The 17,681-nt window shown below is 41.7% G+C and overlaps 2 protein-coding genes across 6 annotated transcripts in view; one reads left to right on the top strand and one right to left on the bottom strand.

Annotated features, from left to right (window-relative positions):
* Positions 1-8,860: 8,860 nt before the first annotated feature.
* LOC311627468 (uncharacterized protein) overlaps positions 8,861-17,681 on the top strand; it is a 228,795-nt gene continuing 219,974 nt past the window's right edge. For 2 of the 4 annotated variants that reach the window (XR_014795919.1, XR_014795920.1), the window contains exon 1: positions 9,743-9,880. Coding sequence is in view for 1 of the 4 variants with exons in the window: in XM_084893990.1 (XP_084750116.1) it covers positions 9,822-9,880 (59 nt within the window). In the remaining 3 variants the exon portion in view is untranslated. Of the gene's footprint in view, positions 8,995-9,679; positions 9,881-10,370; positions 10,463-17,681 lie in introns of those variants that run through there. The other 2 variants (XM_084893990.1, XR_014795921.1) reach the window with 2 other exon arrangements.
* PDE3B (phosphodiesterase 3B) overlaps positions 13,926-17,681 on the bottom strand; it is a 131,382-nt gene continuing 127,626 nt past the window's right edge. For both annotated transcript variants that reach the window (XM_084893976.1, XM_084893977.1), the window contains one exon: positions 13,926-15,900. In XM_084893976.1, the coding sequence (XP_084750102.1) occupies positions 15,692-15,900 (209 nt within the window). In that variant the 3' untranslated portion in view covers positions 13,926-15,691. The remainder of the gene's footprint in view (positions 15,901-17,681) is intronic.

The raw sequence follows: 17,681 nt of genomic DNA, 5'->3' as shown, positions 1-17,681 counted from the left end.
TAAAACACAGATTCCTGAATCCCAACTAAGAAGTGCTAAACTAGAATTTTTGGGAACTTGTAGGTAAAATTGTATACCTAACTAGTGCTCTAACACAGATGTTATATACAGAGCACTAAGTTAGGTATGCAATTTTACCTATATGTTCCCAAAAATTCTAGTTTAGCACTTCTTAGTTGGGATTCAGGAATCTGTGTTTTAACAACTCCACCAGGTGATTCTCATCATGAGAGAAGGTTGGGAAACACTGCTTTAAATGCTGAAAGAAAATACTTAATGTATAAAATTACGTACAGCCTTAACAATCTTCATTTCAGTCAAATAGAAATCAGGTGAGTGGTTGTTTGAAGCAGGGAGGAAGGAGGGGTTGGGAAGGGGTTGGGTGTGAGGACTTCTGGGAGAAAGCCCTGTTTGCTGTATAATGGTATTTACTTTATAATATTTTATTTTGCTGTGTATAATTTTTGTGTATATGAAACCAAAATGTGAATATCTGAGTCCAAGTTCATTGTCTCACCGAAATAGAAGAATAAAGTTGCAGACAAAAACAGTTAGCGGGAGCAAAATTCATTGAGTACATCCAACCTAATTAAAGTCCTTAAGCCACCTGGGCTGTGGGCTCGGGAAGTGCTTCCTCACCACAGGAATTCCAGGTTTCCATTGTGCTCTGTGATTGGGAAGGGGAGAGAGGAAGCCACTTTTTTATGTATATGTTTGTTTGTTCCTGAGTGGTTATCTGCAAGCTGCCAGTCTAAGCAATATCCATACATTTTAAAGTTCATTCTTCTCCCGTGCACCCTTCCTTCCCCATCTAATTGGGGTATCTTAGTAACTCCACCTAGTTGGGTTTTTGCGTTTTACTTTCCCTTCCCGTGGTCCCGCCTTTTTGTTTGTTTGTTTGTTTCATATTCATAATGTACATTTCACAAAGATATTAAAAATTTTACCTACTTACCTCCTTTTTGTTTGTTTGTTTGTTTCATATTCATAATGTACATTTCACAAAGATATTAAAATTTTTACTTGTTTTTTTGTTTGTTTTTGTTAATCCTGTTAACGAAAAAAACAAACATTGAAACGTAAAGAATTTTTTAAAATATATTTTATTGATTTTGTACAGAGATGAAGGGAGAGAGAGAGAGAGAGAGAGAGAGAGAGAGAGAGAGAGTTAGAAACATCGATGAGAGTCATCGATCAGCTGCCTCTTGCACACCCCCTACTGGGGATGTGCCCACAACCAAGGTATATGCCCTTCAGTCCCCAAGCTCTATCCATTGAGCCAAACCGGTCCCGGCATGTAAAGAATTTTTTGTGAGTTTATTTGAGCCTTACTGTCTACATATGTCGGGAAGCAGAACCTCAAGGGATTGAGATAATGCTCCGGAGAATGGCGGGTTATATTTCTGTATTTATACATCGCAATCAAAGGAAAGGGACTTAGGTTAGTTACATGACATTCATTGGTGATAGATTAGGGAGGTGGGACAAAGCGAAGGGGGGTGGGGGCCTCTGGGATAGGGTAAAAGGTTAAATGATGGACATGAGCTTCTTTTACAGAGATGGATACAGGATACTCTAACGTAATTAACAGTTGACAACTTGATAACAATAACAATGAGGGAATGTCTCAAGGCCATTTGTTGTGCCCTGAGGGGTCCGGGGTAAAAGGAAGTTACAAGTTACCCAGACATCTCACAGATACATCATCTCAGATGCTGGAAGGCAGATGGGCTCAGTAAAAGATCAAAGTTGATCTTTGTCGGGTGAAATATCTGGGACATGACTACCTGCTATAACCTGTTAGATATTTAATTTTCAAACCATCTTTTGTGGTTATCTTAGGTCTCTGGGTTTGCAAGACTGCCACACAGGCTTTCCCTGAGCTTGTCAGGTTAGCATGTGGCTCTTTTCCTTCACAATCCTTACCTGAGGATATTTTTTCATTGATTTTTAGAGAGAGAGTGGTAGGGAGGGGGAGAAACATCTATGTGAGAGAGACAATGGATTGGTTGCCTCTCACACACACCTGGACCAGACCTGGGATCCAGTCTGCAACTGATGTACGTGCCCTTGACCAGGAATCAAACCTGAGACCTTTCAATCCAAGGGCCAACACACTAACCACTGAGTCAAACCGGGTAGGGCTGTTTGTACTCATTTAAAAAAAATAAATATTTTATTGCTTTTTCACAGAGCGGAAGAGAGAGGGACAGAGAGCCAGAAACATCAATGAGAGAGAATCATCGATCAGCTGCCTCTTGCACACCCCCTACTGGGGATGTGCCCACAACCAAGGTACATGCCCTTGACCAGAATCGAACCCGGGACCTTTCAGTCTGCAGGCCAGCGCTCTATCCACTGAGCCAAACCGGTTTTGGCTGTACTCATTTTTTAAGGTAAAAATATTCTACTTATAAATGATCTTATAAAGCAGATGAGCTTCTGTACTCAATGAAGAACAATGACTACTTTTCAAATATTGTATGTAGTGACGATTAAGAAAAGGTTTGCCGAAATTGGTTTGGCTCAGTGGATAGAGTGTCAGCCTGCAGACTGAAAGGTCCCGGGTTCGATTCTGGTCAAGGGCATGTACCTTGGTTGTGAGCACATCCCCAGTAGGGGGTGTGCAAGAGGCAGCTGATCGATGATTCTCTCTCATTGATGTTTCTAACTATCTCTCTAACTCTCCCTTCCTCTCTGTAAAAAATCAACAAAGTATATTTTTAAAAAAGAAGAAGACATAAAAAAAAGAAGAAAAAAAAAAGGTTTGCAATATTGTGATTTATAACAAATATATATTTGGTCATTCAGATAACCCCAAATATATTTTTCATATGTTTGGTCTTCATCCACAGTTCCTGACTCAGTACCCAATTCCCTGAATGATAAGAGCAATGGGAGCATTTTTTGTTATAATATTTGGCTTTTTGATCTCAATTCCTGAAAAACTGCTTCAGAGCCATAAAGGTGAAATCGGTGTCTTGTTATTCAAATCAACCCCCTTCCGGCCACAGCTGGGCGTGAGTTAATACGATGATTTCGGGAAAGCACCTGAAGATGCGGTTGTTGTCTGGGGAACCAATCCACAATAAAGGGTTGGAACTTTCAGTCCCACCCCCCGTTTTCCGGGGAGGGAAAATTGGCTGGGGGTTGAACCAGTCACCAATAGCCAATGAGTTAGTCTGAGAGGCCTGTGCAATGAAACCCCACAAAGGAGGCGGTGTGTCTGCGGAACCCATCCCCAAACTCCCCGAGGACAGATGTTCTTCTGTTCCGGACACTGCCTGTGTCTTCATCCTCCAGTTGGTTCGTATCCTTCGATATCCTCCGTAATTAACCGGTGGCCTAGTGAGTGAACGTTTCCTGAAGCCATGCTGGCAAATTACTCGAACCCTAGGAAGGGACTTTGGAAATCTCTGGTTTATAGTTAGTCGCTCAGAAATAACCAGTGCTTTCAACTGACACCGAAGTTTAAGGAGGGAGTCATGAGAATCTCCAGTCTAGCTCTGAGTCGTAATTGGCATCTGAGTCACAGCAGTCTTGAAGGCCTGAGCCCCTCCGCTGTGGAATTGGCCATCTGTGGTCAATAGTGTCAGAACTGAGTTGAAAGTTGGGACACCTAGCTGGTGTCGGAGAATTGCGTGTCGCTGGTGTGGGGGGACTACACCCCCACGTTGGAATTGGTTCTAAAACCCTTAGGTTTGATTTTAAAACTGAAACTTAAGATTTTAAAATTGAGATTTCTTTTAGAAATCGTATAATCTTTTAAAAACGTGAAGTTCTGTTGATGCTGGGCTGGCATTTTGAATGGCAAACAATTGAAGCTGAGTTGTGGCATATGATCTCCACATATGCATTATGCCAAGTCCACGTCATTGATTTATCTGGTCTCATGGGGATTTAAATATGTGGCCCCCATTTTAAACACTTAGAAACAACTCTTACTTGGGTTTCCCTGTGAATCTTTGCTTCCGCAGGTTAAATACCCTCGGTTTTTTATGTACCGTGGTTCTGATCACTTCTGTGGACCCCTATAATTTACCAAGGTTCCTTTTAAAATATATGCTCTGCTAGAGCGCATTCAAATACAATGAAATTTTGCTTCCCAGCAATTGTTGGCAGTTTGGTTCAAATAAACTCACAAAAATTAAAAAAAAATAAAAAATAAAAATAAAAATAAAATATATGCTCTGGCTATTACAAAACGGAGTGTTTACAGACAGCATATTTTGAGAAATGCAACTTAAGATACCCTTTGCAGTTTTTAAAACAAGAGAAACATGCTTATGGGTAATTGACAGTAGCACTCAGGGCTTTTATCATTAGAGGCCTTATTAAACCAGTCCTTCCCCATTTATGCTTAACTGAAAGCAGCTGTTTGAAAATAAATACTAGGAATCGTATTTACTCTTGAATTTCATTTTCTTAATGGTGGATTTTTTTAAATATCTCTGGATATTCTGCCTTCATTCCAGCTGGTAATATTGAAACAGCATTTAAAGGAATATAGACAAAGACAAAGCTTTAGTAACCAAATCCCCACTTAACACATCTACCTTAAGAAAGTAACTGAATATTGTCTTTCAAAGCTTTCCTTAACCTTGACAGGTTTTGATAAGCATTGCATTGTGGGAGCTCCGTTGGTTGGGCCTCATCCTGTGGAATTGTTATATGACATGAGTTCTGTTATTGAGTAAACTTTGTACTATTTTTCCATAGTGGCTGCACCAATTTACATTCCCAGCAAGTGTGCAAGAGTGCCTTTTTCTCTACTTTATTGTTAAAACGTGTTATTTCTTGTGTTTTTGATAATAGCTATTCTACCAAGTAAGAGTGATATCTCACTGTGGTTTTGCTTTGCATTTCCCTGATTAGTGATGTTGAGCATCATTCATTTAGTGCAGCTGTAGGCCACCTGTATGTATGTCTTCTTTGGGAAAATGTCTTCAGATTCTCAGTATATTTTTTAAATGGATTTTTTTTTCTTTTTTTTTTTTGTCATTGAGTTGTATGAGTTCTTTATGTTTTGGATATTAACACCTAACAGATGATTTACAAATATAGGGTGTCCCAAAAATGTATACACATTTTGAATAATCATAATAATGCCAATAGATTAAATACAAAAAGAACCATTAATTGAGCCGCTAGTTGTTAAAGTATATATACATTTTTTTGGGACACCTTGTATTTTCTCCTATTTGACAGGTTGTTTTTCCATTTTGTTGATGGCTATTTTTGCTGTGCAAAAGCTTTTTAGTTTTATGTAATTTCACTTGTTTGGTTTTGATGTTGTTGCCTTTGCTTTTGATGTCAAATCCAAAATATCATTGCCGAAATCAATGTCAAGGAGCTTGCCACTTTTTCCTTCTAGTTTTATGGTTTCCCATCTTACATTCAAGTCTTTAATTCATTTTGAGTTAATTTTGTATATGGTTTAAGGTAGTGGTCTAGTTTAGTTCTTTTACAGATGTCTGTCCACTTTTTACAGTACCATTTATTAAAACAACTATCTTTCCTTCATTGTTTTCTTGGTTCCTTTGTCATAAATTAATTAACCATATATGCATGGGTTTGTTTCTGGACTTTCTATTCTGTTCCATTGATTTATTTCTCTGGTTTTATGCTAATACCATACCGTTTGGATTACTGTAGCTTTGTAATGTAGATTGAAATCAGGAAGCATGATGCCTCTAGCTTTGTTCTTTATTCTCAAGATTGTTTTGGCTATTTGAGGGTCTTACGTGGTTCTATAAAGAATTTAGGATTGTTCTATTTTTTGTGAAAAATGCCAGTGGAATTTTGATAAGCATTGCATTGAATCTGTAGATTGCTTTGGGTAATACAGGTTTTTAAACAGTATTCTTCAATCCATGATCACGGCATATTGTTACTATGTGTTTTCAATTTTTATCAATGTCTTACAGTTTACAGGCCTTTTATTTCCTCGGTTAAATTTATTTCTACGTATTTTATGGGATTGTGCGTGTTTTTTTTTGTGTTTTTTTTTTTTTCAAATTTGTCTTTCTGTTGCTTTATTATTAATGTGAAGAAACATAACAGATTTGTGTATACTGATTTTATAGCCATCAACTTCACTGAATTCAATTTTGTTTTTTGTTTTTGGTGGAGTCTTTTGAGTTTTCTAATATATCAATATAATATGTCATCTACAATAGTGAAGAGTTTTACTTCCTTCCTGATTTTGGTTGCCTTTTATTTCTTTTCTAGTTGCTCTCTAGGGTTGCTCATACTATGTTGAATGTAAGTGGTGAGAGTGGGCACTTGTGTCTTATTCCTGATTTTCAGAGAAAGTGTTAATTTTTCACTGTTTAGTACAATGCTAGCTGTGGGCTTGTCATATGGCCTTTTTTTATGTGGAGGCATGTTCACTATATACCCATTTTGTTGTGAATTTTAATCGTAAATATCTACAATATTAATTTTGTCAAATGCTTTTTCTGCATCTCTTGAGATATAAAATTTTCTCCTTCATGGTGTATCTACATTCTTTTTCTAACTTAAATTGCATACTTTGTTATTAATCTGTTAGCCTTTTTTCTAATATAAACATTTAATGCCATTTTCACTGCATCTCATATGTTTTGAAGTTAGTATAAATGTTTTCATTATAATTTATTTCTACTCATGTTTAAATTCATATTATGAGTTTTCTTTTTTTGACCTGGTATTATTTAAGAGCAATTTCTTAAATCTATTAAGTGTATTGTTTTAAAGTGTTTTAGTTTTTTTGTTTGTTTGCTTTTTATGTCCCAGACTTACTGGGAATTCCTCCTTCATGGGGAATAGTTGCAATTCCTAATCCCCATTGCAGTGGGTTCAGATTTTGGTTCCCAGTTGCTGGCCCTTGGGTCATGACATTAAGCCAGTGGGCATCCTTTATGGTCTGAACCAGGGGTCCTCAAACTTTTTAAAGTGGGGGCCAGATCACAGTCCCTCAGAGAGCTGGAGGGCCGGACTATATGAACTACTGATTCCTACTGTAACACCTCACTGCCCAAAAAACCTGGCAGGCCGGATCAGACTCCTCTGCGGGCTGCATGTGGCCCGCGGGCCGTAGTTTGAAGACCCCTGGAACTGTGATAAGGGGTCTGTAACCAGATTTTAACATTGGTAAAGCGGGACACCATTGACCGGAAGGGGGGGGGGTGTTCTTGATTAAAAATTTGGCCTATATGGAGCAACAAAAATTTTAATATAATGCAAAAATAGTATTGTAATATATTTTTTAAAAATTTCAAAATTTCAACGTAAGTACAATTTACAAATATAATAAATAAAAATTATCTATATTCGTGTCACTTTCAAGGCCGGCACTAGACTTTTTGCCATCACTGTAAAATACAAAAATATGAGTACTGTCTGCTAAATTAAAAAAAAATTATGTATTTATGAAATAAATAAATTACTTACCTAAATTATCTGAGTAGCTGATTTGTAATGACATCACTTGTTTAACTAGCTTACTAGCACGCAGTATGATGTGTATTGTCTGAGAGACAGTTACAAAATGTTTTCATCATTGCCAATACCCAAAAATGCCATTGTTCATTAAGTCCAAGCAATGGTGGACGAATTCTAACAACTAATCAACAATGCGAACTTTGATAAGCAGTTCTCAATAATCCGTTCTCAACAATTATTTGTTATTATTAAAGTTTAACATTATAACATTAATAAAAATAATATAAAAGTCCTATCCTGGCTAAATAGCCACATGGCTGCCAAAAACCGTATATTCCCTTCCCGTTCTCCCGCCGTTCCCTAGCTTGTCGTGCATTCTTTCCAAAAATCGAGACTTTTTAAAAACGCCACAGGACACCGGACAAATTGTTAAAAATCGGGACTGTCCCGCCAAAAGGGACGTCTGGTCACCTTAAGCCAGTGTTTCCCAACCTTCTCTCATGATGAGAATCACCTGGTGGAGTTGTTAAAACACAGATTCCTGAATCCCAACTAAGAAGTGCTAAACTAGAATTTTTGAGAACATATAGGTAAAATTGCATACCTAACTTAGTGCTCTGTATATAAAATCTGTCTTAGAGCACTAGTTAAGTATACAATTTTACCTATATGTTCCCAAAAATTCTAGTTTAGCACTTCTTAGTTGGGATTCAGGAATCTGTGTTTTAACAACTCCACCAGGTGATTCTCATCATGAGAGAAGGTTGGGAAACACTGCTAAGCTATGAGGGTATCCGATTATCTTGGAACCTCTGACTTTAGTTCTTGATTAATGAAAACATGATAAATGCTTTCACTTTGGTCCCTCTTGTGCAGGTGTGAGAATTTCACCTCTAGCCATAGAATATAGGTTCAAATCAGGAAGCATGATGTTGATTTAAAGTGGACTCCTTCAGGCAAAACCGGTTTGGCTCAGTGGATAGACATGGGCTTGCGGACTGAAAGGTCCCAGGATCGATTCCGGTCAAGGGCATGTATCTTGGTTGCGGGGATGATCGATGATTCTCTCATCGATGTTTCTAACTCTCTATCCCTCTCTCTTCCTCTCTGTAAAAAATCAGTAAAAATATATTTTAAAAAATAAATAAATAAAGTGGACTCCTTCCAATAAAAGGGTCTTGCAAGTTTTAGTCATTACCTCCCGGTTGGTAGTGGGAAATTTGCGTGGTAGGCGTTTCTCAAACTCCTTCTCCAAAATCAAACCCTGACTCTCCATCCCGTGGTCACCATGGTAGGCGGAGGACTGCCATAGAAAGAGGCCGACCTGTGAATGGGTCATGGCCACTAGGTGGTGTCCGATCCCTTCCTCTTCTCTGGTCACCAAAGCCTGGCACCCCCACCCGGTCCCCGTCTGAGAGTGAGGGCGTGAGGGCACACGCGCGGTGCGGCGCTGCGCGGCGGCGGGGCTCAGCGCGGCTGTCGGCGGTGGGGGTAGGGAGCAGCGATGCGGGGAGAGAAGGCGGTGGAAGGCCAACGCGCAGCAGGGATTCTCGGATGAGAAGAAAAAAGGTAAGACCCAGACGCAAGATGATTCCTCCTGGGAACGCTTGTGGGGTCTACCCTCCAGGAGCCAGCCAGCACAGGGACGGTCCGGACCACAGAATCCTTTCTTCACGAGCGCGACGGCCCACCCCAAGGTGTAAATCCCCGCTTGGCACAGACCGGTCCTTGGGTACAGACAGGGTGTGATCCTTGGGGTACAGACAGAGAGTCTGCGGTGACAGGGTGGAGGGGGCGGGTACGCAAAATGTGGGTGGACCCCCAATGGCGCACCGGACCAGGAGGGTGGTCTTGGAGGAAAGTTGCCGAAATCGGGGATCACTGGGCCGCGGGGAAACCTTCCTCACCCGGCCCGATTTAAAATCGGGACTTTTTAAAATATATATATATATTTTATTGATTTTTTACAGAGAGGAAGAGAGAGAGAGCTAGAAACATCGATGAGAGAGAAACATCGATCGGCTGCCTCCTGCACACCCCTAACTGGGGATGTGCCTGCGACCCAGGTACATGCCCTTGACCAGAATCGAACCTGGGACCCTTCAGTCCGCAGGCCCGCGATCTACCGCTGAGCCAAACCGGTTTCCGCGTTTTTAAAACGCCGCGGGTCGCACGACAAATTGTTAAAAATCGGGACTGTGCCGCCAAAAGCGGGTCGTCTGGTCACCTTAATCGTTCAGGGAATTTTTCTCAGCCCCGGTCTGGAGGCGTCTGCCTGGCGCAGGGCGGGCAGCCGGGACCCCGCGGAGCAGCGCCAGACGCGTATTTGCCTCTCGGGCCGCGCAGGGAACCCGCCCGCTGCCGTGGGTCATCGTGGGTCACTTGGGATCTGACAGATGTTCCATCACCGGGAACCATCAGTGTTTTGTCTGGAGCTGGCATTTTTGAGCACAAGGTACGTGTGGATATGGGGTGATTGGACAAAATTCCCCGGGGGCTTTTCGGCCGCGACCCGAAGCCTGACTGCCCGTGGGCCTGCGCGCCGGCTGTGCGTGTTGGCGCCGCGCACCGCGCTGCTCGGCCCGAGAGGAGGGTTCCCTGGCGAGGCCGCAGTGCGGGCCGGTGGCGGCCTCCTCTCGCCTTCTCCCCCTCTGGCCGCCCAGGCTGTGGTTCGCGTCACCTGCTGTCCGTGTGACGTCACGCTCTCCCGGGCCGGGCCTGAGCCGCCGGGGAGGGACGAAGGGGACCTTGCCTCTCGCTCTGCCCGCGGCCCCCCTCCCCTCCCCTCTGTCCGAAGGCGCTGATCGGCCGGGAGGGGGGTGCGGAAGCCATTCCGACCTCGTTCTCACGGTCCTGACGCTGCGGACCCTCTGCAGCGGCCTCTCCTGGACATCCGGGCGGCGGGCGCTGTGTTCGCCTGGGGGGGCGGGGGGGGTTAGAGGGGCGGGGGCGCCCCGAGCTGATGGCGTGGTTTCCCGTTCCGGAGCCGCTGTGGCCGCTGCACGAAGGAGCCGGGGAATCTGACCGGATTGGAGAGGTACACCGCCCCCTACCCCGCACTGCCCGTACCTCCGCGTACCCCCGCCCGGCCCGTCCCCCCGCCCGGCCCGTACCCCCCGCGCGTGGGGGAGGCCTGGCCGTGAGCGATCGCGATGGGTCCGAGTCTGCATGAGCCCTGCCTCGGTGTCTCTCTCCGCCCCGCAGCGGTCCCCTCCTGTGGCCGCTATTGCGGGCGCTGGGACGGCCTGTGCGGACCGGACCCGGTGTGGGAGCTCCGGCGCCTTCGTGGCCTGGCGGCGCCGCGGGAGAACCGCTTGTACTGCGGGCGCGCGGAGAACCGGTCGGCCGTGGCGCCGGGGACCGTGGGGCGCGGGCGGGCTCGTGGGCACGTGCTCCCCGAGAAAGAAGCTAGGTTCTCCCGGCCGGTGGCGGCGGGCAGGCCTCCCAAGGTGAACTTGTTTCCCGGGTTCCGCGGACCTTCCCTGGGCGGAGGGCCTCTGGCCGAGGGACACCCTGAGTCCCCACGAGAGAATCCACTCGGGTCCGGTCTTTTTTTGACCGCAGGCCCGCCGCCTCCCTGCGGGTGGGCGAGGGCCGTCCCTTGGAGCGCTCCGCGTTCAGAAGGGCCAGCGGAAGGGTTTGGCCAGCCTGCGTGATGGCCGCGCTGCCAGGGGCGGGGGCTCTGGGCCCAGACACCCCTCCGCCCAGGGAGCGAATCCTGGCTCTCAGGCATCTCTGCCCTTTGCGTGATCCCTGGATTGAGACTCCAACCCAAGCCTGTGCTCTGACTAGGAATCAAGCCATGAGATGACCTGGTTTCACAGGCTGATATTCACCCACTGAGTCATGCCAGCTGAGCTGTCATTATTATTTTTTTATTTTCACTTTTTTTTTCAAATATATTTTATTGATATTTTACAGAGAGAAGGAAGGGAGATTGAGAGAGAGCAAGAACGTCGGTGAGAGAGAAACATCGACCAGCTGCCTCTTGCACACCCCCCCACCAGGGATGTGCCTGCAACCAATGTACATGCCCTTGACCGGAATCGAACCTGGGACCTTTCAGTCCGCAGACCGACACTCTACCACTGAGCCAAACCGGTTTCGGCTCACTTTTTTTTTTTTTTAATTAAGGTATTATATGTGTACATATCTTACCATTGGGGGCCCCCTCCCATGATAGTCATTATTATTATTTATTTATTTTTACTTTTCTTTTTAAAAATATTTTAATTGATTTTTTACAGAGGAAGGGAGAGAGTCAGAAATATGGATGAGAGAGAAACATTGACCAGAACTCCCCCCGCCCTCCCCCTTACTTGGGATGTGCCCGCAACTAAGATATATGCTCTTGACTGGAATCAAACCCGGACCCTTCAGTCTTCAGGCCCACGCTCTATCCACTGAGCCAAACCAGTTTTGGTGATAGTCATTATTACTGAGCTGGCAAGTATTACATTTCTTGTGGGTTTCAATATTTTACAATTTGTTTCTACTTTGTGTTTCCCCCCCCCCCTCTATTTGTCTCTGTTTGTTTGTTTGTTTGTTTTTCTATTATTGCATCTTTATTGAGTAGTTTGTTGTTATCCCATTACTAGTTTATACTTTAGAAGTTATATACTTGACTAGAGGCGTGGTACATGAAATTTGTGCACAGGGCAGGGATTGGTGGGTGTCCCTCAGCCCAGCCTGCATTCTCTCCTTCTGGGACCCTTCAAGGGATGTCCGACTGCCCGTTTAGGCCCAATCCTGGTGCTGTGTCATAAATAAGAATTGATAGAAGGTACGATTATCATGCCATTGAGAAATCTTAATAGTAAATGGGGTAATGGTACTATATTATCAAAAGATTGCGACTTAATATAATCAAAGCTGAAGTATTAAAAGGATCTGCAGAGGAGAGGTTGTTCTGATTCCAGGAATTGATTTGTCCCCATCTGACACTGGCCTCAATGTTAGATTAAGTTTAATCAATTTATCAGTTTTTGTCTTTTTATATATTTTATTGATTTTTTTTTTTACAGAGTAGAGGAATAGAAACATCAATGAGAGATATATCATGTTTTTGTTCTTTTTATATCATGTCTTTGTTTTTGTTATTATTTATTAATCAATTTATATATTTTCATTTACATGAGAAAGGCAGATAGCGATATTAAAATATTTATTTTAATTTCTTTTCAATGTGCATGAATCCATGTACCAGTCACTAGTATATACTTAACAGTGAATATCTTAATCTGTTTCCTAAACTACAATATATAAGATCCTTAAGCAACTTTACTTTTTCTTGTTTTTTTTTTCCTCTAAGTCCCACAAAATATTTTTATTTCATATACATGTTTATAGCTTTACTTAAAGAAGTTGTTTATTCTTTGCTTTTACTTTTCCATCATGCAACTCAGATCTCCCCTTCTGGGGTCATTTTTCCTCTTGAAGTATTTGTTTTAGAACCTTGCTACTCAACCTGTGGTTAACAAACTTCCCTGTAGTCCTATAGCCTGAGTCTAGATAAGGGATCTCACCATGTCTAATCTTACTCTTCTATTCAACAGTTTGTTGAGTGAGCCTCATAAAATGTGGCTCTTCCCAGTTAAAACTCAATGGTTTCCCATTTTGCTTAGGTTAACGACATGCCATGCTTATAAGGCCCTTGATTCACCACCCTCTCTCTACCACTCCCTCTCTTGCATTCTATGTTCCGGCCACCTTAAGTAAATCTCTTTTGGCTCCTCCAATGTGGAGGTGCTCTCTCTTCTGGCCTCTACTCATGCTGTTGCTCTCTCGCCACAGCTATCAGCTCCACGCTAACTCATAACTCTTCAGTTCTCGGCATAAAAGCCACTTGCCTCTGGGAAACTGTTCATTGTTTTCCACATGCCATCCCCATACATCCTCTAGATCTGCTCACATTGGCCTGGCAGCTGTAATAAAGACATTCATCTCTTCTGTAAAGTTTGCTTCCAAGAGATGATGCAATCTAGAGAGAGGAAATTTCTGACTATCTATGCAATAGCCAGAATTTCCAGGATTCTTGTAAAAATCGGTAGAAAAAGTGAATAGCACCAGCAAAATAAGTGAGACTAGCAGGAAATCATGAAATTAAAAGGTAGGCTTTTTTTTTTTTTTTTTTTTTTTTTTTAAAGAAAAAAAAATGTGTTAGTAAGCCCATATAGTATAGTACTGCAAGATTATTTCTACGAGCAGTTAAAAGAATATCAAATTCATAGTATTTTAATAGAAGAACATGCTTCTTTTAAGAAAACACAAATATACACTAAACCCAATACAAAATTTTAATAAAATAGAAAGTAAGGAAATTTGATTGTCTCATTATGCATACATGCTGCATGTGAATTTACACAAATATATGTACTTTGCAATAGCAGGGATATGGAGATGCAAAATGCACTCTAGAGAAAGAAAAGCACAAGACATATATATATATTACAAGTGCAAACTCAATAAATTAGTTAAATTTTATTACTTAGGAATGTGGGACCAGTTTACAGATGAGGTGGCGATGGTAAGCAAAAGTGGCAGGAGACACTCAGCACTCACCATGTCTAATAAATAAAGCTTAGTGATTCATTAAAAATTATATTCTACAGGATCAAAACATCCAACAGTTCCATAGATTTTAAATTGGTATCTTTCAGGTAAACCAACAATTCCAAAACCAACAAAACCAAGAAATTGCCTGCTGACATCATTTTTTAAAAGGAATTACCTTGGAAAATTAATGATTTTAATGCCTACAAAAGCTAAACTGATCCAAAATATAATATGGTCTCCATGAATAATAAGAAATATTAGTCTACCATGTTATTCTGCTCTTTATATCTTTAAAACTTTTACAGCTAGGGTACAAGTCTGGACCCTAACAGAAACTAACAAGCTTATAAACATTGTAAATATGTTCCATTTTCTTTGCAGTTATCTTAATAATGTGCAGTATGCTTTTGCATGAAATGATTTACTAAAATATTTAGATCTGTTATATAAAAATCACATAAGTATTCCTAGCATTTACTTCATATCAGAAATTCAACTTGCATTGGGCTCTAGAAGTTTTGAGTAGTCATAAGTCATTTCTCTCGTGTAATCTTGAGGCAAACAGAAATTAATAGAAAGATGAACATTAGTTTTACAGTAACTAAACACATGGCACCTAAGATATAAAAATAAGTACACATCCCAATTACTTATGCAATGTATGTGTCTTCCAGAGCTCACACTATTTCTTTTGTTCTTTATCTTTGACAAGATAGTCTCATTTTATTTTTTTTACATTAAGGCAAAAGACACATCTTTTCTGTAGTTCTAATTAGTCTTCATTTTTTCCTACGAAAAGAGAAAATAATGCTCCCTTTCGTAAAAGGTTAGTATCGATACTAGGAAAAAGTTTTTTTTTTTCTCTTTTGAAAATATGTGTGGGGGTTATAGTAATTGAATGTTTAAAAATTCTAATCCTGAGCAAGAGTAAAATGAGAACAGTTTTGACTAAAGAATAAAATCCCTTCATTGTTAAACCTAAACAAAATTTGACCATGGAATATAAAGTCAAAAAGGCTAGAATTCAGACTTCTGATTTCCACGCCAAATCTGAACACTAAGAACAGAAATAAAACACACACAGTAAATAATACACAACAGTAAAAAGCATCAGAAATTGATGCGTGTGGATTTTGTTAAATATAACAAAGGTCCCTTGGTCCTCCGTGGGTAAGTCTCGCTGGGTAAATAGCACTCAACAGCATATGGCACTGAACAGATCCCTTGGAAAGGAGACACTGGATTCCTTTTTAAATAGGCACAGACTTTCCCCCAAAAAAAACATTCAAATACATAAAGGACACGTCTGAAAATACAATGTGAATTGGACTTTCAATGAAAGCAAGACGTTCTGGCCACTTTGGAAACTGCAGTAAAAGTTACTTGAACTTTTAGTTCTAGATCTCCCTCATGAATAGTTAGTGCTTTCCACCCACAGAGCAGTATTGTGACAAAGTATTCCTACACCAGTGAGGCATTAAGTAAAGGCTTTAGGCATGAGTCGGGTGAAGCCAAGCTCTAGGGACAGCTTCCTAGTTTGGGGTGAAAGTGCGTAAGAGCGGGACACCGCAGGCACTGCAGGGTCCCCTCACAGTAAGACAGGCCATCCACGTGGGAACGGTCAGTCCAAAGTCAGCACAGTGAACTCGAGGCATTGATTTACAACCCTCGGGCGCAGCCCTTGGGACTCTTCATTACGTCTTTGTTTCACTCAGACTGCCTCTCCCTCTTCGTCTGCTTCTTCGATCACCTGAATCTCATCTGCTTGAGGTAAGGAAGAATTCTCCACCTGCGGCTTGTTCTCATCAGCTTTACATTTCTCTTCTTCCTCTATCATCTCCTTCCATATCTTGTGGTTTTCAGTGAGGTGATGCATTAGCTGACAAAATATTTGCCGTCTGCCCTTTCTTCCCTGTGGTTCTGTGAAATTAAAAAGTAGAGATATTCTAGTCATAGCAATATGCTTCAGCCATTCTGTCAATAAATACCTAAGTGCCCATATAAGCACTGGCGTTATAGTAATACACAATAAGATTAAACCAAGAGGTTACTGGTTTGATTCCCAGTCAGGGCACATGCCCAGGTTGTGGCTTGATTCCCCCCAGTAGGGGGCATGCAGGAAGCTGCCAATCCGTGCTTTCTCTCCCATGGATGTTTCTATCTCCCTCTCCCTCTCTCTCTAAAAATCAATTTTAAAAATATAACAATAGTTTTATAAATAAAGCAGAAAATGAGATTAAAGAAGTTTGTGTGTGTGTGTGTGTAGGAGGGAAATGGCACTGAAATATCAAATGATAAAACCAACATTTTAAGGATTTTTTTAATGTATTAAACACATCAAAATTTTGGTGAGTAGCCCTGGCCAGGTGGCTCAGTTGGTTGGCATTGTCCTGTGCACCTCCTCCTTCCCTTCCCAAAAAAAGGGTGCAAGTTTGTTTCCTGGTCAGGGGACACATACCTAAGTTGTGGGTTTGATCCCCAGTAGGGATGTGTACGGGAGGCAACCAATCAGTGTTTCTCCCTCTCCTTTCCTTTCTCTAAAAATCAATGAAAACATATCCTATGGGGGGCGGAGGGGGGGGGGGGAAGAGGACAATGGTATATGTACAAAGATAATAATTTAATCAAAAAAATTAAAAAAAGAAAAAAAAAAGAAAACATATCCTAAGGTGAGGATTAACAAAATTGGGGTGAGTATAAACTTTCAGAAGCCAGCAACTTCCCAAGATGATACTTAGATGGTAATGTTATAAGATTACTCGTCACTGTGCTAATACTAAGACAACTTTGGGGTGATGGTGGATGGGATTCTTTGTAGTTATCTGTTCTGTATACAGCATGCTTGGAAAACAAAGTAATTAGATATTTAATTCTATTTTAAAGAGCAAATAACTGACTTCATTTACAGATACAAAAATAACAAATGTTTTTCATTTTTTATCTATATTCTTTGCTTTATATAGAAAATGGTGTCCCTACACTTTTAAAATTAAGATCTGTAATGCCACAAAACTTGGTTCTCCTCTTAAGTCAGTTTTCCCAACTGCTTTTAAAAAATATATTTTTATTGATTTCAGAGAGGAAGGGAGAGGGCTAACTGCTATATATCTCGATTTCAGAGAGGAAAGGAGGAGAGAGAGAAATGTCCATGATGAGAGAGAATCATTAATTGGCTGTCCCCTGCTGACCCCCTTTTGGGCATGTACCTTTGACCAGAATCGAATGCAAACCCTTAAGTCTGCAGGCTGTTGCTCTATCCACTGAGCCAAACCGGCCAGGGCAGTTTTCCCAGCTGTTTTGATCCATTTATAAAGTCTATATGAAGGGCAGAATAACAGGCCAGGAAGGGTGGGGTGCGGTAACGGAGGACTAGGCAGTAGGACCCACCCATCTCCTCCCATCTGTCCAGATACGGTGACAGTCATGCATGCACAGGCACAGCCTGCTGAAGAGCACTGGATAGAGCAGTGTTTCCCAAACTTCTCTCATGATGAGAATCACCTGGTGGAGTTGTTAAACTACAGATTCCTGAATCCCAATGAAGTGCTAAACTAGAATTTTTGGGAATATATAGGTAAAATTGTATACTTAACTTAGTGCTCTCAGAGTATACAATTTTACCTACTATATGTTCCTCAAAATTCTAATTTAGCACTTCTTAGTTGGGATTCAGGAATCTGTAGTTTAACAACTCCACCAGG

The sequence above is a fragment of the Pipistrellus hanaki genome (genome assembly GCF_964339955.1).
Source record: "Pipistrellus hanaki genome assembly, chromosome: 9".
Classification (NCBI taxonomy): domain Eukaryota; kingdom Metazoa; phylum Chordata; class Mammalia; order Chiroptera; family Vespertilionidae; genus Pipistrellus; species Pipistrellus hanaki.
Note: the sequence above shows the minus strand (reverse complement) of the source record. Positions and strands in the feature narration are given on the sequence as shown.